Source organism: Petaurus breviceps, unplaced genomic scaffold (assembly GCF_028583685.1).
Source record: "Petaurus breviceps papuanus isolate PSGF00001 unplaced genomic scaffold, PetGlider_PUasm1.0 91041, whole genome shotgun sequence".
NCBI classification, from domain to species: Eukaryota; Metazoa; Chordata; class Mammalia; order Diprotodontia; family Petauridae; genus Petaurus; species Petaurus breviceps.
The window spans coordinates 18,946,605-18,971,915 of NW_027187400.1; the positions used below are offsets into that span (position 1 = coordinate 18,946,605).

Genomic DNA, 25,311 nt, shown 5'->3' on the forward strand with positions numbered 1-25,311 from the left:
TGTGTGTGTGTGTGTGTGTGTGTGTGTGTGTGTGTGTGTGTGTGTGTATAGTCTGATTTTACTGACTTAAGAGAACTCCCAGATGAGGAAAATCTGTCTACTAGTACAGATGAGCACCTTCCCTCTAAATTTTGTAGTCTCCAAGAGTTGCCTTTAGAACGTAGGATATCACAGCTGGGAGGGCTCTTCGATCACAAAATGTCAGAGTAACTTTCAAGGGAGGTAGAACCTGGCCAGAACTTGTATCCTTAGTGCAGTGCCTTCTCAAGCATGCTTATCCCCAGGACTTAGTTAGGCTTGGTTCTCTTAGCTAGACAGAATGTCAGAGACAGAAGGGACATTAGAACAGAGAATACTAGATCTAGAAGGGAATGTAGAATATATAGACTGTCACAGCCAAGAGGGTCTTCAGATCAGAGACTGTCACATTGAGGAAGGACCTTAAAATACAGAATACCAAAGCTGGAAGGACCCTTAGAATACAGGATGTCAGAGCTGGGAGGGCCCTTAGAACAGAGAATGTCAGAGCTGGGAGGTCCTTTAGAACACAGGATGTCAGAGCTGGGAGGGCCCTTAGAACACAGGATGTCAGAGCTGGAAGGGCCCTTAGAACACAGAATGTCAGAGCTGGGAGGGCCCTTAGAACACAGGATGTCAGTGCTGGGAAGGCCCTTAGTACACAAAATGGCAGAGCTGAACTCCATGGCTCTCAGGGAAGGCAGAACCTGGCTGGAGCTTGTATACCTAGTGCAGAGCCTTCTAGAACCACCATCACCTCTACATCCTCAATATCACCACAGATTTCCTGAGCATCCCCCTGCTGAGGAGACAGAATTGTGAGACTTATTTTGACCCCTTTGGGTTGGCTTACTATTGAGCTTAAGAAGATGATGTATGAATATCCTACAAGTTGAGTACAGGTAAGTCACAGGTAGGTAGGCCATACTACCTCTAACTGGTCCCCTCCAGTACTTGGAAATGGCCCAGTGGGAAAAATACAGAAACAGAGGTCAGAAGACTGAATCTCCAATGACGTCTCTGTCACTCTTCCTGGTCAGGTCAAATCACTTCATTTCCCTGGGCCTCAGTTTCCACAAGTACAAAGTGGGATGAGGGGTGGTGAAGGTTGGACTAGATGACTGCTGAGTTCTGACCTTTCACTTCTAGGTCTAGGTTATGATTCTAGATCTGACCTTTATTCCAACTCAGGTTACCTGGTCCTAAGTTCAGCCCTCACCCCACACACTACAAACTTCTTCATTCCATTTAGTTTCTGTGTCATTCATCTGACTATGTAGGCAATGGGTGCATCAGAGAAGTGGCCCATCAATTGGGGAAAGACTGGAGAAATGAGGGTATGCGACTGTAATGGATGGCACCATGAGAAATGATGAAAGGGATGGTTTCAGAGAAACCTAGGAAGACTTGTACAAACTGATGCAGAGTGAAGTAAGCAGGACAATGTATATACAACAACAGCATCATAAAGGCAAATAGCTTTGAGAGACCCAAAGCTGCTGTTTGACCAATGATCAACATGATTCCCAGGCCCACCTTCTGACAGAGAGCTGATGGACTTGGGATACAGAATGAGACCTATATTTTTGGACATGGTCTGCATGGGATTTTGTTTTACCTGACAATGGATAGCCATTGCAAGTGTTTTTTTCTCCTTTTGTTCAGTAGAAAAGAGGTAGTTGGGAGGGACACAAATGCTTTTTATGGAAAAAATTAATTTTAAAAATGAGCCAAAAAATAGTAGATACAACAAGTACTGAACTCCTCTCTACATACTGGAAGTCATTTTGAAATCATCTATCTTAGTAAATTTGCTATGTACTGAATAATTAGACAAAACAATGAATGAAAGGAAAAGAAACATTTATTAAGCACTGTGTTCATTACGAAGCATTTAGAGTGTGAGCTCCTTGAGAGCAGAGAATGTCTTTGGCCTCATTTTGTCTCTCCAGGGCTTAACACAGAGCCTGGTTCTTAATTATTACCGTCCCATCTCCTCCACCCATCAGTTGACTATTGGGATAGACCTGTGGCTTTGTCATTACTGAGAACTCCTCCTGAAAAACCTCCCTCTGGCAAAGCAGGTCAACCCTTGTTCAGCCACTTCTCTGAGAATCTTGCCTCAGATGGGTGCGGGGGCACTGAAGTGATTGTCTCAGGATCACACAGCCAGGAGGCATCAGGGGCCAGACTTGAACCCAGATCTCTGTTCCTCAAGCCATGGTGCCCTTAAAATGAATGAACTTTGAAAATAAATGAAGCAATGGGGTGGGGGGGGGGGGAGAAAAGCTGGGATGGGGGAAGGAATTTGGAACTCAAAATACATTAAAAAAGGCTAAAATTTTTAAAAAAGAAAAAGAAAATCAATAAGCCTAGTTCAGAGAGGGAAGATCTGGGCACAGCCTGCAGTTATCAGGGAAGGTCCCAGTGGGGCTGGCTCCATTGCTAAGTAACAGAGAGGGGCAGCTGAAGTTAGTGAGTCCTTCAAGGAGTCACATCAGCTCTCTTCTGACCTTGTACATATCACAGATTTAAAGCTGGAAGGGAGATTGGAGATCATCTAGTCCAAAACTTTCATTCTACAGATGAGGAAACTGAGGCCTGGAGAGGTTACGTGACTTGCCTAAGGTCATGCAGCAAGAAAGGGTATAACAGGGAGGATCTGAATTGACTCCGGGTCTAGAATGCTATGTGCCATACACTTGAGCCTGGGAGCAGGAACAGAGAATGAGGACAACAGGAAGGGTCCGGGGCTGGAGACTGGTCCATGTGGCCATGGAGGAAGTTTAGTCAGGGCAGGGAGGGCATCTCAGAAGTGCCAGGCCACATCTCCAGTTTGGGCAACACACTGCCATCCCACAGAAGGGACTCTCCCCTGAAGAGGCAGCAATTTGTGCTGGATGCCAGGAAAGCAAGTCTATGTAACAATGCCTGTGTCAGAGGGCAGTGACCAACTGAGTTATTAAAGGAGATAAATTGAAATGATAAAGAAAAATTCTTTCTTTGCTTATCAGCAAAAAACCTTGGGCTGTGTCTAACATAGACATGTAACTCAATTCCAAGCCTCCTTCTTCTGGCCACCAGGCACTGCCCACTGTTACAGCTACATTGAGCAAGAAAACCCTCATGGCCTGTACCTGTGCTAGCAGAATTCATGAAGTGAAGGCCCAGTTGAGGCAGGCCAGAGGAAAGGAGGCTGGCCTTAGAGGCTGGAGGGAACCGGGTCCAAATCCCACCTTTGACACTTCCTCGTTGTCTGACTGTGGGCAAGGTGTTTCTTAAGCTCTCTGAGCCTCAGTGTCCTCATATGCTGATGCCATAGCTCCTACCTGTTAAGACTGTTGTTGTGAGGTTCAAACGAGGAAACGAGGATTTCTCTGCCAACCTGAAAGTGTTACATCTAACGGGCAACTCTGGTGACACCACCCAATGTCCATACTTGATGCACAGGCCACAGATCAAGGAATATCTCAGTCTGGATTTGGAATTAGTCTCTTAAAGTCAGATTCCATTACAACAAGGAGGGAGAAAGGGGGTCAGAGCAGAGAGAGGCCTTAGACCAGAGAATGTCAGAGCCTGGGAGGGCCCTTAGAACACAGGATGTCAGAGCTGGGAGGGCCCTTAGAACTCAGTGTCAGAGCTGGGAGAGCCCTTAGAACCCAGAATGTTAGAGTTGAGAGGGCCCTTAGAACCCAGAATGTCAGAGGTGGGAGGGCCCTTAGAACACAGAATGTCAGAGCTAGAAGGCCCTGAGAACACAGAATGTCAGAGCTGGGAGGGCCCTAAGGTCACAGAGTTAGACCAGTGAGTGGCAGAGATCTTTTGGGCTTTCCAAATCTGCCTGAGAAGGGAGGGGTGTTTGGGGTTTGATGATAGATGTACTTAGTTGACATAAAGGAGAAGGACTCTACCACTTTGACATAACTTAGGGTTACTGGCAGGTGGCAGTCACCTCCAGTGATGGGGAACTCACCACCTGTTGAGGTATCTCGTTATGCTGTTGGACAGCACTATTAGGAGATTCTTCCTTATTTGGAGCCCAAATCTACCTCCCTGTGGCTTCTCCCCACCTGTTCCCACAGCATCAACTCTGTTATCTTGACTTCTGCAGGGCATAGAAGACCAGAGAATGTCAGGGCTGGGAAAGATCTTAGAACACAGAATGTCAGATTTGGAAGGGGCCTTAGAACACGGAATATCAAGGATGGGAAAGGTCTTAGAATGCAGAATATAAGAATTGAGAAGTTCCTTAGAACACAGGATGTCAGAGATGGGAAAAATATTAACTATAGCTTGGGTTAATAACCTAGGGTTCACAGACCAAATTTCAAAAGATCCGTAAACTTGGCTTATTTAAAAAAAAAAAAACCTTTTAATTTTCATTAACCCCTAACTGAAATAAATGACATTGTGTGTTTTATATTGAATTACACATTTTACATAAAATTATATATTTTGTATAAATTTAAAATTATAAATTTAAATTTAAAAATCAATGAGAAGTCCATAGGCTTTACCAGTTCCCAAAGGGGTTACATCATAACAACAGCAAGAACCCTTGACCTTCAGGCCCTTTCTTTGTACAAGCCCTATCTCCCCTAGTAGATAGTAAGCTTCTGGAGGGTAGGAGTTATATCTTTCATGAGTGACCCTGGAAGTCTCCCAGAGTGTCAGAAGGTTACTAGGCAGCCTACCCTAGCTTCCCTTGTCTCTTGCAGCAGCCCTGTTCCCCTTCTCTGACTGGCTGCTGACTCCTAACAAGGGACCTTGGGCCATGTTCAATAGGCAATGAACAGGTAGGAAAGTTGGAGCAGTTTCTCTCCAAGGTTTTCTCCTTGAAGAAGCAGAGAGATTGGTGCCAGCCAGAGGTGCTAGACTTGAATCCCAACTCTGCCAAATACTCTTGGGGGTGACCATGGTAGGATAAGTAGGAAAAGTCACTTCCCCTTGATAAGCCTCAATTTTCTCTAGTATATAGGAAGAGTCATTGTGGTACAATACAATAAGTTTTGGAGTTTGGAATCAGAGGACCTGGATTTGAATCCCAACTCTGCCACCTGATTGAATATGTGATCTTGGGCAAATCATTCAACTTCTCTAGGCCTCAGTTTCCCTACATGTAAAATGATCACTAGAGCACATCTGTAAAAAAGCACTAGATGGTTTCTGAGGGCCCCTTCCAGCTCTGCATATCATGATCCTACAATCAGATGGACTCTAGGTCTGACAGGGGGGAATGTGGGAGAAATAAGCATTTATTAAGCACCTACTATGTACCAGGCACCATGGAAGCCCTTTACAAACACTGACTCATTTGAGAATGAGGAGACTTAAGTGGGCATTGAAAAAAGGGGGATGCTAGGGATGTCCTGACGAGAGGTGGTGGACTCTGACTGCAGAACGAGACGCGTAATTTTTGGACGTGGCCAATATAGAATTTGTTTTGCTTGATTCTGCTTATTTGTTACCAGCGTTTTCTTTTTCAGTTGGGGAAGGTTAGAGGGAGAAAAAAAGTTTTTTTCTGAATTAAAAAATTTTGACTATTTAAAGAACTTTTGCATCGGGAATAAATGCTTTACAAGAGCCTGCTCCAAGTGTCTGCAGAATCTACTTCCTATGAGCGGGCTTTGGTCTATCTTTGTGTCTCCAGAAGCTTGGACAAGGGCTTTCAGATAGTAGGAATTCAATAAGTGCTTCTTAATATCGGTGCTGATGAATTCCTCTGCTGCCACTCTCTACAAAGCAAATATATTACAGGAGTCAGCCCCTGTTCAATCCAGTTTAATTCAAAATACACTGAGTAAACTCTAAGTGTATGTACAAGACACTGGGAACAAAAGGATAAAAAATGGCACTGCCTCCTACCCACAAGGAGTTTCCAATCTACTGCAGGGGAGGTGTTAATACACACATGTGTGTGTTTATATATGTATGTACATATATACATAAATCCACACATCCTAATAGTGCTGTCCAACAGTGGAATGAGATACCTCAATAGGTAGTGAACTCCCCATCACTGGAGGTGCTTGCAACCTGCCAGAGGATCCATGCACATACATAAACATGTACATTGACATACACACATGTGTGTATAAAACAATGACTCTGAGAGATGTTAGTAGTAGAGGGAAGAAAGTCTGACCTAACATGATAGGTGTTCTATCTGTCATTTACTGTGTGACTTTGGGAAAGTCACTTCTCTCTGGGCCTCGGTTTTCTCATCTGTAAAATGAGGGGTTGAACTAAATGATACTTCAGGTCCTGCCCAGCTTTGACATCTTTTGATTCTGATGATCCCATTGAGGTATGTGGGGAAGGTTAAACAGAACAGCCTGAGAGATTCAAGGATGGAGCCGTCACTTCTGGAGGTGTTGATTGCAGAATAAAAGGCTAGGTAAGGAGTTCAGAGAGTAATCAAGTCTAAGCTATGATAGAACCAACTCCCCCCCCCCCCCCAATCTCCCTGCAAGGGGTCATTCAGCCTTTACTTGAAGGTTTCCAGTAAGGAGGCCCTGTTCCTCCCCAAGGCATTCTGTTTCATTATGGGACAGCTCAATATTACTGGGAAGTTTTTCCTTATTTGAGCCAAAATGGACTATTAGTCATTCTAGAGGACACCGTATGGTTTATTTCTCTTTCCTAGTTTGTTTGGGTCCTTGGCACAATAATCTCCAAACCTGGAAAAGAAATCTCATTTGGGCATCAACATTCCTTCTATCCAGGTTGATAAAATTTTCAGGGTAGAGTGCAATGAAACAGTGAGCCCTGCTTGTTATGTCTTGACTCCATTACCCTTGGTCTTCTTTCTGCTGCTGTCTTAGAGCTAAGCCATTATAAGAAGAGAATACAATCTTTCATAACTGACACTCCTGGAATTCTAATGTTTTAATGTTAAAACTCTGCAAACAATTTTAATGTTAAAAATCAGCCCTCTTTTCTTTACTGGTATGGGTGGCACAGAGTTTGTTCAAATTGATTCAGTTCAAACTAAATTATTTTGGGAAGCTCAGGAAAATTTACCTTAACGATTATAATGATTTGAGATTTCCAAGAATATCAGAGAAAACTAGAGGCTGGAAAATAACCATTCTAGATGTAAAAAGAAAGTGATATAAGAGAAGGAGAATGTACAGATCATGCCCCCAAGGCCTTTCCTTTCCCAATAAGACTTCATGGGACCAAAGAATGTCATTGGAACTCAAAAAAAAAGACCTTAGGATATAGTACATTGGACTTGGAAGGTAGCCTTAGATCTTTGGGTGTTTCAGCTTTAACCTTAGAGCATAGAATGTTAGAGCTGTGAGGAATTATAAATAATAGAACCTTAGCACACAGAATGTTATAATGAGAATGTATCTTAGAACACAGAATATTAGAACTGGAAAGATCTTTAGAACACAGAATGTCAAAACTGGAAGGGTTCTCAGAGCATATGATAATAGGTGGAAACATCAAAGAAGAAACTATAGAACACAGGATGTCAGAGCTGGGAGGGCCTTAGAACACAGAATGTCAGAGCGGGGAGGGCCCTTAGAACACCAGACATTGAAGCTACAAAGAGTCTTGGAACAGAATGTTCAGACCTGAAGATGATGGGGTAAACATGCAGAATAAAACATTTCTGGACATGGCCAATATGGTATTTTTTTTTGCTTGATTTGTTACAAGGATTTTTTTTTTTCTTTTCTGGTGGTGGGGGGGGGGGGGGAGAGAAGGGAAGGTAGGGGAGGGGAGAAAATAAATGCTTGATAAAAATAAGGAGACTGCTTGTTGCTTACTTTCCGACTCCTTGCCCTTTGATGGTAATATCCCTAGGAGTTGAACTTCAAGACTGTCTCAGCTTCCTCCCATCATGAATTTACTTTTCACCAGCCTTAATCTCTTCCCCAGTTGTCTTCCGAAGGGAAAGAGCTAGCCCCTGGGGGCAGTTCTCTATCCATTTTGCCACACTGACTTTCTTTAATGCTATTATGGTAATGGTAACAATAATAATAACAATATTAGCTTGCACTGATATGTTTCATGTGTATTATGCATTTGATATTAATAATAAGCCTTTTTTCTACCATTACAGATGTGTAATAGTCAAAGCAAATTCCACATTGGCCATGTCCAAAAAAATTTGTCTCGTTCTGCATTGAGTCTACCTGCTGTCAGGAAGTGGGGAGCATGTCTCACCATTAGTTCCCTGAAATCCTGATCAGTCATTATGCTGAGAAGAGTTCAGCACAATAATATTCCATCACATTTATCATATTCCATTATGTTCATATACCATATGTTGTTCATCCATTCCTTCAGATTTCCATTTTTTTTGCAAACTTAAAAAGAGCTATAAATACTTTTGTTCACCTTTAGGGTTTGTTTTGCTTAGAACTAATCATTCCCTTAATCTGTCCTCCCCCACCTCCCTTCTCCCCTTCCCATCCTATTTAACTGAGTGAAATATATTTCTATTACCCCCACTCCCAAAATGAGCCTGGATGCAATGGTTTCCAATTTATCTTCCAGTTCTAAATCTATGATTCTATGATCAGGACCTGATCCCAGGTCCTCTGTACCTGGGGGTGGTTTCCTTTTTGTGTTGGCCCCAGCACTGGCACATAGGAGGGGCCTAATAGATACTTGGTGACTGATTGGTTCTCATCAGTGATTCTTTTTGATTAGAACTGGTAGGATAAACTAAAGATAAGGAAGAAGAGCCAGCAGGCCCAGAGACCTTTGTCGGAGTGGGACAGCTCAATGCCCACATTCTTCAGGAGCTGCTCGAATTTCTCCACCCAGCACACCACCATCTGTAGAATCTCCATGATGGCTTTGTGCAACCACGCCACAGAGGCGTCCACTGGGAGGTCCTGAAGGTCACAGAGCTGCTTTCTCAAGTCACTGCCACAGCAAGACAATCTCAAGAAAGTCTGAAAAAGATGAGGCCATGAGGGACAGCAGAAGTTATGGATGGGACAGGAGTCAAAGGCCCCCCCAAGAATTCCTGCAGAATGGACTTCCCTACTTTGCTCTCCCTTCCTCTCCTATAACAAATAAGCAGTCTGCACTGGGGGGAGGGCTATCTCAGCATCTAGTTATATTAGATTTCTCTATGACTTCTCTGTCCTTTCCCTATACTGTGATTTGGACTTATCATGGTTGAATTAGGCCACTTCTCTTTTATTTACCTTTGTTCATGCAAAAAATAATTTCTTAAATGTCTTCTTGGGGAATATCCCTAGTTTAGGTAAGACACAGGCCCTGCCCTCATGGAATGCTATAATAATAGCCAGCATTCTAAAAGAAGTGCATGAACAGTAGTAAAAAATGTTTTGTATGTTCTGAGGGGGGATGTTATAAATGGCTAGGGGGAATCAGCGAGGGTTTCCTGGTAGGAGGCATGAATTCCTCATCAGACCCCACACAGCATTTTGTTAGGCCTAGTGCATTTATCTTGTGTATTTGCTGTGCATTTAATGTCTATAATTGTTCTAAGTATAAGTGTTCTAAGAGAGGAAGTGTGGAAGAGTAGAAAATTGGTCCCAAAGCCAGTAAGTCTCTAGCACATATCGGCTCTGTGGCCCTGGGAGGGTCACTTAGCTTCTCAGACATGCTGGGCAGCCTCTCAGGCTGTAAGATGCCAGCCTGCAAAAATTTCAGGGAGCTCTCAGTCTCCCTCATTTCATGCTTCCCTATGCCAATGAAATCACAGATCTGGTCTCTACCTACTCAGCATGCTTGGGACTGTGTCTTATCTGAACTAGGTATGTCCCCCAGGGCCTATCTCAGTGCTGTGCATACAACAGGCATTTAATAAAAGCCTTTTGAGGAGGGAGTATGCCACAGTACATTTGACATGGAGATAAGAATACTTGAGTTCAAACCTTACCTCAAATACTTATTAGGGGTGACCATGGGCAAATCACTCAAACTTTCTAAGCCCCAGCTTCTACTCTTGGCAAAATTGGGGCAGAGACATTTATAGCGCCCTCCTCAGAGGACTGGTATGAAACTAAAGTCAGCTGAGATATGTAAAGTGCTTTGTCAACTTTTGAGCACTGTATATATATACATTCAGGCCATTATTATGAAATAATAACATTATAATGTATTCTAACATACCACATACTATATATCATATAATAATCTATGTCACATATAATAAAACATAGGTTATATGCTATATTATTATATGTACTCTAATATAAAAAAAATTTCTTTTTTGCCTTTTTGAAGGGGGGAAGGCAGGGCAATTGGAGTTAAGTGACTTGCCCAAGGTCACACAGCTAGTAAGTGTTAAGTGTCTGAGGCTGGATTTGAACTTAGTTCCTCCTAATTCCAGGGCTGGTGCTCTATTCATTGCATCACCTAGCTGCCCGTAATATAACAAATTATTTAATAATATTATGTAATATAATCATTTTCAATAACAATTATAGTGATAAAAATGATCATCACATCAATAATTATAATAATATTATAAAAATTGTAATAAGGATTTTAGGGGGAAAGGGGGAGAGAGGGAAAGAAGGGCCACTCTAGGCCTAGGATATAACCTGGGCGACAGTAAGAGAACGAATGACTGCTTGGGCCACGCAGAGGGACCAGGCTCCCAGAAGCCCAGAGTTTATGGAAGGCTTATGGGCTCATAGCTGGAGAGATGAAAGAGGTGTCAGAGGTCACCTAGTCTATCTGCCTCATTTTACAGCTCAGCAAAGTGAGGTTCAGGGAGGTTAAGGGAAGTTATGGATTTCCAAGACTCAAGAACATGATGCCAATCCATGGGAAGTTCCCAGGTTTTTGATGCTGAGGCATACCTCTGGGGGAGATGTGCCCTAAATTTAAAGTCAAAGGCAGGATGAGAGTGTGCCTTTCCCCACTGTGGGAGGCCCACACTTGGGCCTCCCTTCCACTGCTGCGAGATATCAAAGCTCTGCCAAGGCAGCACCAGCCCATCTGTACAACAGACACATCCACGCAATGCAGGAATTTGAGCTTTGTGGAAGGCACCTTCCTTTTCTCTTTCCAGACAAGTTCCTCTGGTGGGGGAAGATACATATAACACAGCAGAATCTCAGGGCTATTTTAGGTCTCTGTGGCCATGCAAGGTCAGAGCACCTCTGAATAGCTGGGGAATTCCAGCACAGGATTTGGGCGTTGAAGGGGCCTTACAGACCCCTGAGTCTAACCCCACCACTTTACAGAAGAAGCCCAGTTAAGGGCACATAGGTCATCACCGGACTATGAACCTGACTCCAAGTCTGATCCTTTTCTGCTCTTAGCACTTTATTTTATATATTGTTAACTGTTTTTGAAGAGAAAAAAAAGTTGTTTGAGTGACATTACCAGGGGTAGTTAGCTCAGAGGAGTATGTTGAGCCTTGGCAAGGGTGGGACTTGGAGGTAGGGTGATGGGGGAGCAGAGATGGAAGGTACTGGGGTGGAGAACAGGCTGACAGGGTAGGATGAGGTTAGGTCTAACTTTGGGCAACTGACCTCTAATGCATACAATGTGGTATATTGTTAAGAATACTGGATTGAGAGTTAAAAGGTCTGGGCACAATTATTGGCTCTGTTACTTACTCTATGATTTTGCAAATAACTTTTCCTCTCTGGGCCTTGGTTTCCTTTTCTGTGAAAGGAAGGTATTGGGGAGGCTAGGTGGTGCAGTGAATAGAGCACCAGCCCTGGAATCAGGTGGACCTGAGTTCAAATCTGGCCTCAGACACTTAACACAAAAGAACTAGCTGTATCACCTCGGGCAAGTCACTTGACCCTAATTGCCTTCCAAAAAAAAAAAAGGAAGGTGTTGTACATGATCTATGCAAAACCCTTTGCACACCTTAAAATTCTGTATAAATATTAGCGGGTTTTTTTTTATTGTTGCTATTATTATTACTGCTATTTTGATGGTGATAGAGGTGGCTCAGTGCATTGAGTGCTGAACTTGGAGTCAGGAAGACCTGTGTTCAATACAGCCTCAGACATATAGTTGCTGCATGACCCTGGGCAGGTCACTTTACCTCTGTTTGTCTCAATTTTCTCAACTATAACATGAGGATAATAACATCTCCTACCTTGCAGGGTTGTTGTGAGGATAAAATGAGATAATATTTGTAAAAGCACTTAGCATACTACTTGGCACATAGTAGGTACTAAAAACATTCTTATTCCTTGCCTTTTCCTGTTGTCCTTTTGTCTAAGCTCCAGTTCTGATATTCTGTGTTCTAAGGTCTTTCCCAGTTCTGACATCCTGTACTCTAAGGGCCCTCCCAGCCCCCAAATTTTCAATGGCTCTGTGGGCAATAAACCTATATAAGAACTTTCCAATCTGTCCCACAAACCCCTCTAGAGCAGGAGGATTTTCAAAACAAGAAGAGCAAACACTAAACTAACTTGGCATTGACTAAGGGGCACAAGTGACCTGGTAGTCCTCCAAGAAGGCCTTCAGCTTGTCCATTTGGACCACGAATTCCTCCTTGCTGGGGCTGCTGGACCAGCTGGTCTTATTTGTGATGATTTTTTTCTGCTGCAAGTTGAAGTTGTCCTCGATGACATGGGAGATCGTCTCTACCAGCTGGTCGTGGGGAAGAACAAACAACGACCAAAAAATGGGTCAAGTTGGAGCAGTTCTGATGGGGATGTGAGGGCAAGTGTGAAGACTGGGCAATGCTGGGGGAAAGGTACCTTCAGTCCCATGACTTGGCATCACTGGAAAGAGCATTGACTGAACTCTCACACGGATAAATGAAATTGTGTAGTGACGGGCAAGTGTCTTTCCTTTTGGAAGCCTTAGTTTCTATCTTGGTAAAATCGGGCTAATTTGCACTCTTTCCCTCCTAGGAACTTAGTTGTGAAAGTGTCTTGAAAACTTTAAAGAGATACTAAATGAGTTATCTGCTGAGTTATCTGTACATAGTGGGCAGAGCTCTAGATGTGGACTCAGAAGACCCAGGTTCAAATCCTGGCTGGGTTGCTTACTAACTGTGTGAGTTTGGGTGACTTACACAGCCTCACTAGGCCTCAGTTTACTCATCAGTGAAGCTGTGGGGCAGGTCCTTCCCATTCTTAATCTTTGTGTTTGACTACTACTTCTGATACTACCTGTGTTACCTTAGACAAGTCACTTTACCTTCCTTGGCCTCAGTTTCTGTAAAATGGAGGAGTTGGCTTAGATGGCCTCTAAGTTCCCTTCTAGTTCTAAACTAGGATGGTATGAGCCTTTGTGGGCTTCTTTTCTTCCTTTGTAAAATGAGGGTGTTGGACTTGATGGTTCTGGAAGTCCCTTCCAGACCTGGATCTATGATCCCATAATCCTTCTGAGTCTATGTCCTCACCTGGAAAATGGGAACAATTCTGCTACTTCATGGAAGTAATGTGAGGAGGCTACTAGGTAAATTTAAAACGCCATAGAAATACGATTTATCAATATCAGCCATCCTGATAGGAGCTGTTATTGGGGAGGTGACACGAAATGATACCAGAACTGAGATTGAATGTCGAGACTAACCTTGATTCCAGAGGACTAATAACAATCAGTGTTTCCTGTCTCTCGGTGTAGAGGTGGTGGGCTGTTAGAGTGAGCACCCCTGATCCAACAATTTATGCAACATTCTGCAAATGCCACATGATAAATGGCCTGCCCAGAGTCACACAGAGAGTAAGTGGAAAGCCTGAGTCAGAACCCAGATCCTCAGACTCCAAATTGAGCATATCTGGGTAAAGTTCTGACTGAAGCATTTACATATCTGCAATAATATAAGGATGTTTCTAGACTGATAAAGGCTTACTTGACCTTGAAAGGCTTTGCCTTATCACAGAGAGTTAATACAATGTTCATTTGAGCCACAAAATTCAACAACAGGAGAAAGCATGCGTCTGATCAGGGGCCAGCAAATGGAATCCATGCATATGCAGGGAAATATAGCATCTCTGCCCTATGGCCCAGTCCTCTGGAAAGGGACTGAGTGTGGGGGATTTTCTTTCCTAAACTGCTAGGAGAGGAGGTTATGCCATTAATCTACAGAGATGGACCAGGAGAGAATTGGACCTAATAACAGCTATTACATGAACACCTAGACTCGAGGTCAAGCAGCCACACCACATATTCCAAGGAAGAAATAAATGAGATCAGAAGGTCTGACTGAAGCATGTTCTTTCAAGAGATACAGTCTTTTGAAGGCCTCAGAGTTAAGAAAACTTGTGTTCAAATCCAAACTGTCATGTAGGGACAGCTATGTGACCCTAGACAAGTCACCTAGCCCCTCCATGGCAGTTAACTCCCTAAAACAGGGCTTCCTAACTTGGTACCCACCAACTTGAAAATTAAACCGATAATTGTATTTCAGTTTAATTCATTTTCTTTATAAATCTATATATTTCATGTTAAGAATTTGAGAACATTCTGAGAAAGGGTCCATTAGCTTCCCTAGACTGTCCAAGGAGTACTTAATATGGAAAGGGTAAAGAAACCCTGCTTCACCACTATAAATTTCACATGACTATTATGGAGATAGAGTTTGCATCGCTACACATGTATAACCTATATCAATTTGCTTGCCTTCTCAATAAGGTGGTGGGAAGGGAGGGAGAGAATTTGGAACTCAAAAATTTAAAAACAAATGTTAAAATTGTTTTTACATGTAATTGAGGAAAAAATAAAATTTTAGTATAAAAAAAGACTATAAGTTTCAAATGCCTATATGAATCAGTGCAGAGTTTCTACATTGGAAATTTCCTATCCCAATGAAATAAAAAGATCTGAGACCTCCTCCTCTCTCCCATCCCCTCTCCTTCAAAAAATCTTGTATCAAGGAATCTCCTTGGGGGGAAATTACTTAGGTGAATCACATGTGATTGACACTTAGTCTCAAAGAAATTGGATGAGTATTTCATGGAAATGTGAGAACGTTCAGACTTTTTCTTCAATACCAGAAACCCCACAAAATCAAAACAAATCTTTCCGTTGTAGCGACAGGGAGAAAACGATATGCCAGCCACACAAACAGGGACATGGGCTCTCATATGGGATGGGATCTGCAGTCAGCCATGCTTGACAGACAGTGAGGGGCCTGCTGTTGGAAAGCGGGACTCACCTGCTGATTGGTGACGATCCTGGCCTGGGGCAGTTTGCCTCGGCCATAGATGGCTTCGATGACTTGACTTCGGAAATGTTCCAGCTGAAGCAGAAAGAGTGACCATCAGGCAGGAGATAGTCAGCTGTGTACAATCTGCTGTCTCCCCTTGCATGAGCCTGGGGCAGTGGCCTCATAACAAATCTTAGGCTGTCCCCTGCGTGAGGGCGGGGATCACAGAAGAAAAGAGAAAGCTTGGCCTTAATTGACTGGGAGGCCCTTCTGCCTGACTTAATTGACCCATGGGACTGCCAGGCATGTTCTAAGACTGGAACAAAGGCTGTGAATGGATCCTCTAGTCAATTACCCATTGGAGGTGCCCATGACCTTGACAGCTAAGAGTCGATGTTATAAGCTATAGTGGGGTGGCCTGGAACCACTCATTCTCCTGCACTGCTTTAGTGTTTAGGATGGGGGAAGGGGTCACATGATTTAAAGTTGGAAGGCATCTTATAGAGAGACACCATCTTTGAAAGAGCGCTGGCCTTGGAATCAGGGACCCGAGGCTGAATCCCAGCTCTGACACTCACTGGCTATGTGAGCCTGGACCCTCAGTTTCTCCAAAAAGGGGGTAGTACTGTTTTTTCCTATAACATTTTATCTCCAGTGAGAACTAAAACCATACACATGGCAGATTCTTCAGGAATCCGCCAAGTTAAGGCAGGAGGCGTCGCATGAAGCCCAAGACAGTTGTTCTATTTGTCTGATTTCTGCTGCTTATACCTTATACCTTTTAAAAGTCTTGCCAGAGTGTAAGTGATTCACCCATGAGGGAGGATGAGCAAAGAAACTCACCAGCAACATGTGCATCCCTTGGTCTGATTCCTGTCCCAGACTAGCAACAGAGAGGGAGGCATTTCAGGTGACCTGCTGCTCTCCTCCTAACACCTCTCTTTCTCCTAGCTACCCAGTTGGTTTACCTGCTGCTGAATTGAAGTGGTTAAGAATTAGCTGCTTAAGAAAATGGTGCCTGAGGATGGGATTCAGATTTCTGTACTGTGATTTAATAAATAGGAATTACTGATGGGTTCTTGGCTAGAAATGGGGTGCACCTAACATGACTGGGTAAAAGTGTATACGCCTGGAGTCACAAATGTAACTGAAAGTGGCTTAGACTGAAAAGAAAGGTTGCCTGCCAAGTAAGATGCCATAAGGAAGAGGCAGAAAGAATATGGGAAGAAGAAGAACAGGAGAGAGGTCTAGTCATGCAAAGGAAATGAAAATCTAAGAAAAGAACCAGTAATAAGATTCACAGCCTCAAACAGATGTGTGGTCACAGACACACATGTGTGTATATACATGTATACACCATACATGTGGGTGTATATATAGGGACACACACAGCATGCACGTATGCATACGTAGCTATCATGTGTATACAGGCAAATATTTGTATGTGTGTTCACATGTACATGTCACCACACGTGATGCATATCACATATGTGTGGCACATCACATATATATGTGTGCACACTGTGTATATGCATCATGTTTGTGTACATGCCATATGTGCGCATGTGTACATGAATACCATACTGTGTATGTGTGTATGCATATGGTGTGTATCGTCTACATGCACACATGTACCCATGTGTGTATCATGTGCATACACATAGTACACGTGTGTGTATGTATAGCATGTGTATGCGTGTGTGTATATGGTGTGTGCATGTATAGGTGTGCTTATATGTATATGTGTGTATATCCATCTATAAATGCAGCAAATACGACTAACAAACAAGATGAACTAAAAGTCTTAATCCAAAGAGGCAGATCTGATTGGACAGGCATCACAGAGGCCCTGTGGGGGAGGGGAGACCCACGAGTGGAGTGGAGTACAGTCTAGAAGGCCATTTTTTTTTGCTTTTTGGAGGGCAATTGGGGTTAAATGACTTCCCCAAGGTCACGTGGCTAGTTTTTGTGTTAAGTATCTGAGGCCGGGTTTGAACTCAGGTCCTTCTGACTCCAGGGCCAGTGCTCTATTCACTGTGCCACCTAGCCACCCCCTAGAAGGACATTTTTGTTGTTGACTCACTTCAGTCGAGTCCACCTGACTGGCAGAACAAGGACAGGTAAAAGCAAAAACGTGGAGAGGGAGAGCGTAATGCAATTGCATAGTGAGAAGATACATTCATGTAGCCAGAGATAAGGAGGTGTGGTCAAGAACGTAGGAGTGAAGATCAGCACAACCACTTTGTTGTCAAGGCCTGCTGCCGTCACCTTCGCGCCATCCCTTGAAGACTCCCCCTTCTTTCCTCTGACAGCCTCCCTCTGTTGCAGACATCACCTCGTGCCTGGGTGACTGTGATAGCCTGCAGGTGGGTCTGCCTGCCTCAAGTCTCTCCCCACTCTGGTTCATCCTCCACTCATCTGTCAAACTGATTTCACTAAAATATGTGCCTTGAGCCAGCTAGGTGGGTAGAGTGCCAGGCCGGAGTCAGAAAGACCTGAGTTCAAATCCAGTCTCAGACAGGCTGTGTGACCCTAGTCAAGTCACTTTCCCCTGTTTGCCTCAGTTTCCTCATCTATAAATTAAGGAAATGGCGAACAACTCCAGTATCTCTGCCAAAAAACCAAAACAAAACCCCAAAAGGTCATGAAGAGTCTGAAACAACTGAAATGACTGAAGAGCAACAAAAATGTCAGCTAGATCTTCTAATTCCCACTTAATAAACTTCAGGGGTCCCTTATTACCACCACGATCAAATAAAACATCATCTTTTCGACTTTAAAGCTCTTATAATGTGGTCCCTTCCAACCTTTCCAGCCTTCTCACACCTTCCTCCCTTCCACGTACACTGTGATCCAGCGGCACTGACCTCTTTGCCCTTCTTAGCATAAAATCCTCCCCAGACTCTAGGTGTCTTCCCTGGCCATCCCCCATGCCCGGGATCCTCTCCTTCTCACCACCACCTCCAGGCTTCCTTGCAGTCTCAGCTCACATCCCACCTTCTGTAAGAAACCCTTCCCAGTCCTCATTCTGAAAAGACTTGCAATTTGCCTTGTGCAGATCTTGTTAGTCATTCGTTGTTCGCATGCTGTTTCCCTCGCCTGAGTGTGAACTCCTTGAGAACAGACTGTTGTTTTTTGGCCTTTCTTTGTATCCCCAGTGCTCAGCAGTGTCTGATACCCAGCTGGTACTTCATAAATGCTGCCTGACTGACCAAGAGGCAAAAGCCACCTCGCTAAAAGAATACATTACCGACCAGAGGGGTCAATGCATAGCCTGCCTATGGTCCGCAAAACTCCCAAGTGCCTTCCAAACCAGATTAAGATGTGATTGGGAAATATTCAACAAAATAAATAAGATGATAAAACATAGATAAAATTGATAAATGGTTTTCTAAGTCAGTATATGGTCCACAGGGTTCTTCATTTATGGTTTAGTGGTCTCTGTTTCTTTTTGAGCTTGATACCACTGCTACAGATTATGGACCAGTAGAAGAAATAGACAAAGAGTTTAGGAAATGTTATGACACAAGAAATGCTCAGTCTTTTTTTTTTTTTGCTTTTTGGAGGGAAATTGGGGTTAAGTGACTTGCCCACGGTCACACAGCTAGTGTGTGTGTGTGTGTGTGTGTGTGTGTGTGTGTGTGTGTGTGTGAAGTGTCTGAGGCTGGATTTGAACTCAGGTCCTCCTGACTCCAGGGCTGGCGCTCTATTCACTGTGCAACCTGGCCACCCTGGAAATGCTCAGTCTTAAGAGGGTGGTCAGGGATTCAACATCTTTTGAGAAAAGCCAAGATTCTAATTTTTAAAAAAGTATTTGTTAATCATCTACTACATGCCAGGCAATATGCTAAGGATTTTATAAATATTTATTTGATCTTAATAGCTCAAGAAATTAGAAAAAGAGAGAAGTGGCAAGCTCTAGGACCAAAGGGAATTTATTAACAGTAGAGCAAGGATCCCAAAAGGGTGCAGTAATGTGGAGGAGAGTCTCCAGAGGGCTGTAGGATTGTGGACAAGTAAGACTGAGGTGGGAAGGGATGAGAGGACCAAAAGAGGTAGGAGAGGGAGAGCGATTTCACCTCATCACTGGAGCAAGAGTAATGAGAGCTGGTATTTGCCCCAAGCACAGGACTTTTAAGAGTTGATGATAGGAGGCACCCAACCTTAATGACTGAGCAAGAAGGTACTGTTGGTCATCGTTGACACCAACTCCAAGAGCACTGAGACATCCTAAGGTTTCTAGACTCTGGTGGCCTAGGGTCAACCTAGGGTGATTAGGTTCCTTGGGACTGAACTGACATTTCTCAACCATTCTGAAGTATCATCCCAAGATGGTAGAGGACAAGGCACACTTGGGAGCAATCCTTGGCCAGGCTCTCAGCTCCTGACCTCTGGAACCCTGGAAGCAAAGGTCCTCACTGCCCCTTCCTATCTCTTAGGTGTGCTGGGGTTTGGGAATCTGAAATGGTTTTTGAGTTTCCTTCAAAGCTGGCCATCTACTGTCCAAAGCACTAAAGGGCTCAGAATCTCCATCTGAGCACACAGTCTGCAGCCCTTGTTCCTCATTAAAGGCTTAGAGGACCTCTATTTACTTATAACCTCTTATGAAGACCCTGGTCATGGAGGAAGAAGAAGTTGGTGATTAGGTCCCTACCTACCTCCACTCTGAACCCTCATCCTAAGATACAGGGGGCAGCTAGGTGGTTCAGCGAATAGAGTCTCAGACTTGGAATTAGGAAGACCCAAGTTCAAAGGTGATCTCGGATACTTAATAGCTGTGTGATCCTAGGCAGGTCACTTAACCTCTGTTTCCCTCAGTTTCCTCATCTGTAAGTGCGGATGATAACAGCACGTATCTCCCAGGGTTGCTATGGGGACCAAGTTTTATAATAATTGTAAAGCACTTATCACAGTGCCTTGTACATACCAGACATTAAGTAAATGTTGCTTATTATGATTATGATTGTGATTATATCTGATGTCAGGAAGTGGAACATAGTTAGGAAAAACCTCCTACTAAGTGGCATGGCCGCTCAGCTTCCAGCTTCTGGAAATGCACCCGCCTCCTCGGTAACAAGCGGGGAATTTGAGAGAACTTGGCATTTCTTTCAGAAAAGACTTCTCCCTAGTGTCCTCAGTGCTCAGACACGCAAGATGGCTCAGAGTTGCTTTTGGAGCAGACCATTTACTGCCCTCAGCACCCAGAAGCTGAGGTCCTCTTCCGAAACAAAGGCCTCATGTAGCATTTAAGACGCTGAATAACAGGCTGAAACTAAGAAATTCTGTCGGTCTGAACTCTGCCTGCTTTTACTAGAAAGGTACGCGGTGTGAACTACTTTTTCAACAATCTCAAAGCCTGTGTGTCTTTTGGAGAAATTCAAAGCCATGCAGTAACACTGAGTAACAATGAGTCTAGAAACAAGGGACAATCTCTGGGGATCACACTCAAGGTAACTCCAAGTTCTATTCCCTTCTGAGGAAAGTTTATAGACTATCAGGGAGCACTTGTGTATTTTGCTTATGGGTTCTATCCTTTAGATTGTTCGCATTTTTTCCCCCTGAAGGATGGAATAAAAATTGTCCTCTCCCCACATGAATTTGTTACCTTGAGTGCTTATATAGGATCTGGGAACTCTGTTTGCATCTGTGGAAACCTAGACATGAGCTATATTTGGAGATTTTTCAGGAGTAACTCCATATGGAGAGTAACAAAACAAAAGAGAAAATTACTGTTTTCAATTAGTTACCAGGACTGGACCCAAACTCTGTAAGCCCAAAATCTTAAAGAAACACTAAACTATGGGCTATTGGTAAAATGGAATGAGGATAGACTACATGATCTCTAAGGTTTCTTATGACATAGCATTCTATGTTCTAAGATTTCTTCTAGCTCTTAGATCTCTGTTCTTAAAGGTCCTCCCGGCTCTGACCTTCTGTGTTCTAAGGGCCCTCCCAGCTCTGACATCCTGTGTTCTAAGGGCTCACCCAGTTCTGACATCTTGTGTTCCAGGGTCTCCCCCAGCTATGACATCCTGTGTTCTAAGAGCCCTCCCAGCTCTGACATTCTGTGTTCTAAGGGCCCTCCCAGCTCTGACATTCTGTGTTCTAAGGGCCCTCCCAGCTCTGACACTTTGTGTTCTAAGGCCCCTCCCAGCTCTGACATCCTGTGTTCCAGGGTCTCTCTCAGCTCTGACATCCTGTGTTCCAGGGTCTCTCCCAGCTCTGACATCCTGTGTTCTAAGGGCCCTCCCAGCTCTGACATCCTGTGTTCTCAGCTTCTCCAGCACAGACACTGCCAACAGAGCTGGAAGCAGCTTTGGTTAGATGTCATCCAATCCACCCCCCTCATTTTACAGACGGGGACATCAAGGACCAGGCAGGGCAGAGATTTGAGCCTGGGCCCTCTGATCCCTTGTGCACGTGTCCCATGCTGCCTCAGGCTCTAACATTCTGTGTTCCGAGGTCCCTGCCAGATCTAACTTTCTCTGTTCTGAGGCTTTTTCCTTCTGACATTCCATGATTCAGCTGTGACTCATCTAAGCTTTACTTCAGTCTGTTCTTTCTCACAGAAATGTCTTTGATCAGCTGTTCTGCAGCGGCTCTATATTCAGAAAAATGTAAATACTTAACACTGCCAGGTGAATGCCTGATAACCTGGGGCCTCCCTACCTGGCACACTGCTTTGTCCAAATTGTCTTTAATGAGGCGCTCTCTGTACCCCATCTCTTGAAGCTGCATTAATTTCTTCCTGGATTCCTCTTGTAGTTTCTCTTCAGCCTGGAATGATGAAAGGATGTTCTAATACTCAGGTTCTCGGGTCATGGATGACGATGCATATGCTCCGTTTTACATATGGGGAAACCAAGACCCAGAGGAAGCAACTGACTTGCCCAAGGTCATACAAGAAGAAAGTGCCAGAGATCAATCAGGTCATGGTTCTTATGCTCTGATTCCAAACCTAGGTTCCTTTCCATATCATTACACTGGGGTCTCTGAGTTTGACCCTTTCTCATTTTAAAGGTGAGGAAACTGAGGCCCAGAGAATTTTATCCACTTGCCCAACCTCTCTTTCTCTATTGGTTCCTTCTCTGCTGCTTACAAACATGACCTTTTGGAAATAAGGCCAAGCAATGGACCTTGTCCTTCCTCTTCCCAACATTCCCTCTTTGGAGTAATCATTAACTACTTCTTCATTTTGGAAAACTTACGAAACCAGTGTAAGCTAAGCTTTCTATCAGGCCCTATTTCTATCATGGTTTAAAGGAGATCTTTTCTCTCAATGGAGGCCATTGTGGGGCAGGTGGTACATATATGTTAGTTCCATTTTATAGGGAAAGGAATTGAAACCCACAGGGGTAACATGACTTAAGGTCACCCAGGCTTGTAGAAAGGTGAAGCCTGGACTTGAACCCTGGCCTTCTTCCCTTTCCCCAACTACTCTTAGGTCCCTAAGAACACACAGCTTCTAAAACACTCCAGGCAGCAAGGTAGGCTTTTACATTCAAATGTTTGGTTTGCAATTATCTTCCATCTCATGAGCCACAAAGAAGGCTCAGATTGGACCAGCCATATCATTAATCTGATATAAATGGTTTCCAATGCTTTTCACTAATGGTGTTCTATGGCAGTGAGCGATGCTGCCCTCTGCTGGTCATACACAGCTGTTTCTGGACAGTACGCTAACAGAATCTTGGGAATCACAAGTCCATCATCCATCATAGCATTGAGAGCCTGTAGACAATTGCTAGTTCAACTCCGTCATTCTAAGTAAGTATAAAACTGAGGAGACTGTGAAAAGAAAGTGCTTTGCCAAGATCAGGTCCTCTGATTTCAAATCTAATGATCTTTCTATCATAACACATTAGGGTCAATCAATTTAACCTCACTTTAAAAGTGGGGAAATGAGGTCCAGAGAGGTTCAGCAAGTTGTCCCTGGTCATACAGCAAATCAAGGCTAGAGCTGGAGTTACAGCCCAAGTCTTGTGCTATTCCTTGAGCTTTAACCCTGCTAGAATCTGGTTCATCATCCTTTAAATTCACAAATCAACAAGGATTTATTGAGTACCTGAGTACTATGAGGATTTTATGAATTTATTTTGATCTATAACTGTAATTTCACTGGTATGGGGGAATCCTGATAAGGAACCACCCTTTGCTAATGCAACTCACCAGTTATTCTTTTATTTAGTCAAATAGTTTTCAACTTAAAGTCTTAGAGATTTGTTTGAGGTATTGACAAGTTGAATGACTTGCCCAAGGTCACATAGCCAAAGTATGACTTGAATTCAGGTCTTCTTGACTGAAGCTAGATCTCTGTCCCTCTTGACTTTAGTCTTCAAGCTTCCCTGGCTTCCTTTTATAATCCTCGGTTAAAGTCTTAGCTTTCCTGGGCCCTCCTAACTCTAGTGCCTCCTCTCTGAGATTATATTTCCAATGTATCTTGTAAATATAGCTTATTTGTACATAGTCATTTGCACGTTGTCTCTCCCGTTAGGCTGTGAACCCCCTGAAGGGAGGCACAGTGCCTGGAACACAGTAGGAGCTTAATCTGGTCTGGTTGACTTGACTATCCACTATACCATGCTGTCTCAATAAGCTCTAAAACTAGCTGAAAAAATGTGAGCTTCCCAGCTGGTTTTAATGTTATTTTTTTCCAGGTTAGATAGAGAACACTTGCTATGGAATGATTTTTATACATAATGCCTCACACTCGCTCTAAAGATTAAGAAATTTTTTTTTCCTTAATTTGGTACTTAGCTTTGAAGCTGGTTTACTTTGTGAATTCATTGAACCTCTTTGGATCTCAGAAAAGAGAGAATGTTGGTGCATGCCTTGAAATTAGAGAATGACATATTTAAAGAGTATTGGTGCTTGAAGGGAACTTCGAACACAGAGAGTTAGAACTGGCAGAAACGTTAGAATGCAGAATGTCAGAGCTGGAAAGAAAGATCACAGGCTCATGGAATCAAGAGCTAAAAAAGGGACCTCAAAACCAAGTCTCCCATTTTACAGGGGTGAACATGAGGCTCAGGAAATGAAGGCACCTGTCTAGGTCGCACCAGAGGTGGGCATTGAACCCAGGTCCTCTGACTCCAGAATCTGTCCTCTTTGCAGCATATTACAGCTAGAAGAAACACTGGAATATAGGCTAGGATGTCAGAGCTGGGAAGGACCTTAGAACGTAGGTAGTTAGAGCTAGAAGGAATTTTGGAAAACAGAAGGTGAGAGCTGAAATGGACTAGAGGACACAGCATGTCAGAGCTAGGAAGGCGTTAGCACATAGAACGTTTGAACTGGGAGGGAATTTCAGACATAGAATGTTAGACCTAGAAGAAAACTTAGAACAGAGTTGTTAGAACTGGGAGAGTGCCAGAGATTAAGCAGAACTATGCCCAAGTTCTATAGAGGGTGATATTTTTCTGTCTATGTGGAGGAAACATTGTGAAGGCTGAATAATCCATAGTAAGTTTGGCGAGACTCTTAAGAGAAATTTACAAGAAATTTTAAATTGTTATTATATTAAATTGTACTATGCTATACCACATACCAGGGGTGGGGAACCTGTGATCTTGAGGCCACATGGCTTTCTAGATCCTTGAGCATGGCCCTTCGACTGAGTCCAAACTTCACAGAACAAGTTCCCTTAATAAAAGGATTTGTTCTATGAAACTTGGACTCAGTCAAAAGGCCACACCCAAGGACCTCGAAAGCCACATGTGGCCTCAAGGCTACAGGTTCCCCACCCCTGTATACCATACCATAACTATACAGCACTATATCTGTACTGTATGTATAACATATATGTACCATACTATACCATGCTATATTATATTATGTTGTTGTTCATTTGTTTTCAGTCATGTGTGACTCTCTGTGACCCCATTTGGGGTTTTCTTGGCAAAGATACTGGAGGGGTTTGCCATTTCCTTCTTCAGCTCATTTTACAGATAAGGAAAATGAGGCAAACAGAGGTTAAGTGACTCGCCCAGGATCACACAGCTAGGAAGTATCTGAGACCAGATTTGAACTCACAAAGAGCAGTCTTCCTGACTCCAGGCCTAGCACTCTGTCCACTTCACCCCCCAGCTGCCCATGTACCATATTTATACTATACTATATGTAATATGCTAGATCACCATGCCCAATCCTGCTCATATCCTACCATACCATACTATGCTATGGGACATAACTTCTAAGAGGTCCAGGTGATGGAAGTAGGA

General features: G+C 43.5%; 1 protein-coding gene across 1 annotated transcript in view; it reads right to left on the bottom strand.

Annotated features, from left to right (window-relative positions):
• Positions 1-25,311, bottom strand: part of FHAD1 (forkhead associated phosphopeptide binding domain 1) — a 175,882-nt gene that overhangs the window by 77,696 nt on the left and 72,875 nt on the right. The window contains exons 10-13 of the mRNA XM_069079619.1: positions 21,761-21,868; positions 15,101-15,184; positions 12,430-12,582; positions 8,741-8,936 (exon numbers count right to left, since the gene is read on the bottom strand). Coding sequence (XP_068935720.1) covers positions 8,741-8,936; positions 12,430-12,582; positions 15,101-15,184; positions 21,761-21,868 — 541 coding nt within the window. The remainder of the gene's footprint in view (positions 1-8,740; positions 8,937-12,429; positions 12,583-15,100; positions 15,185-21,760; positions 21,869-25,311) is intronic.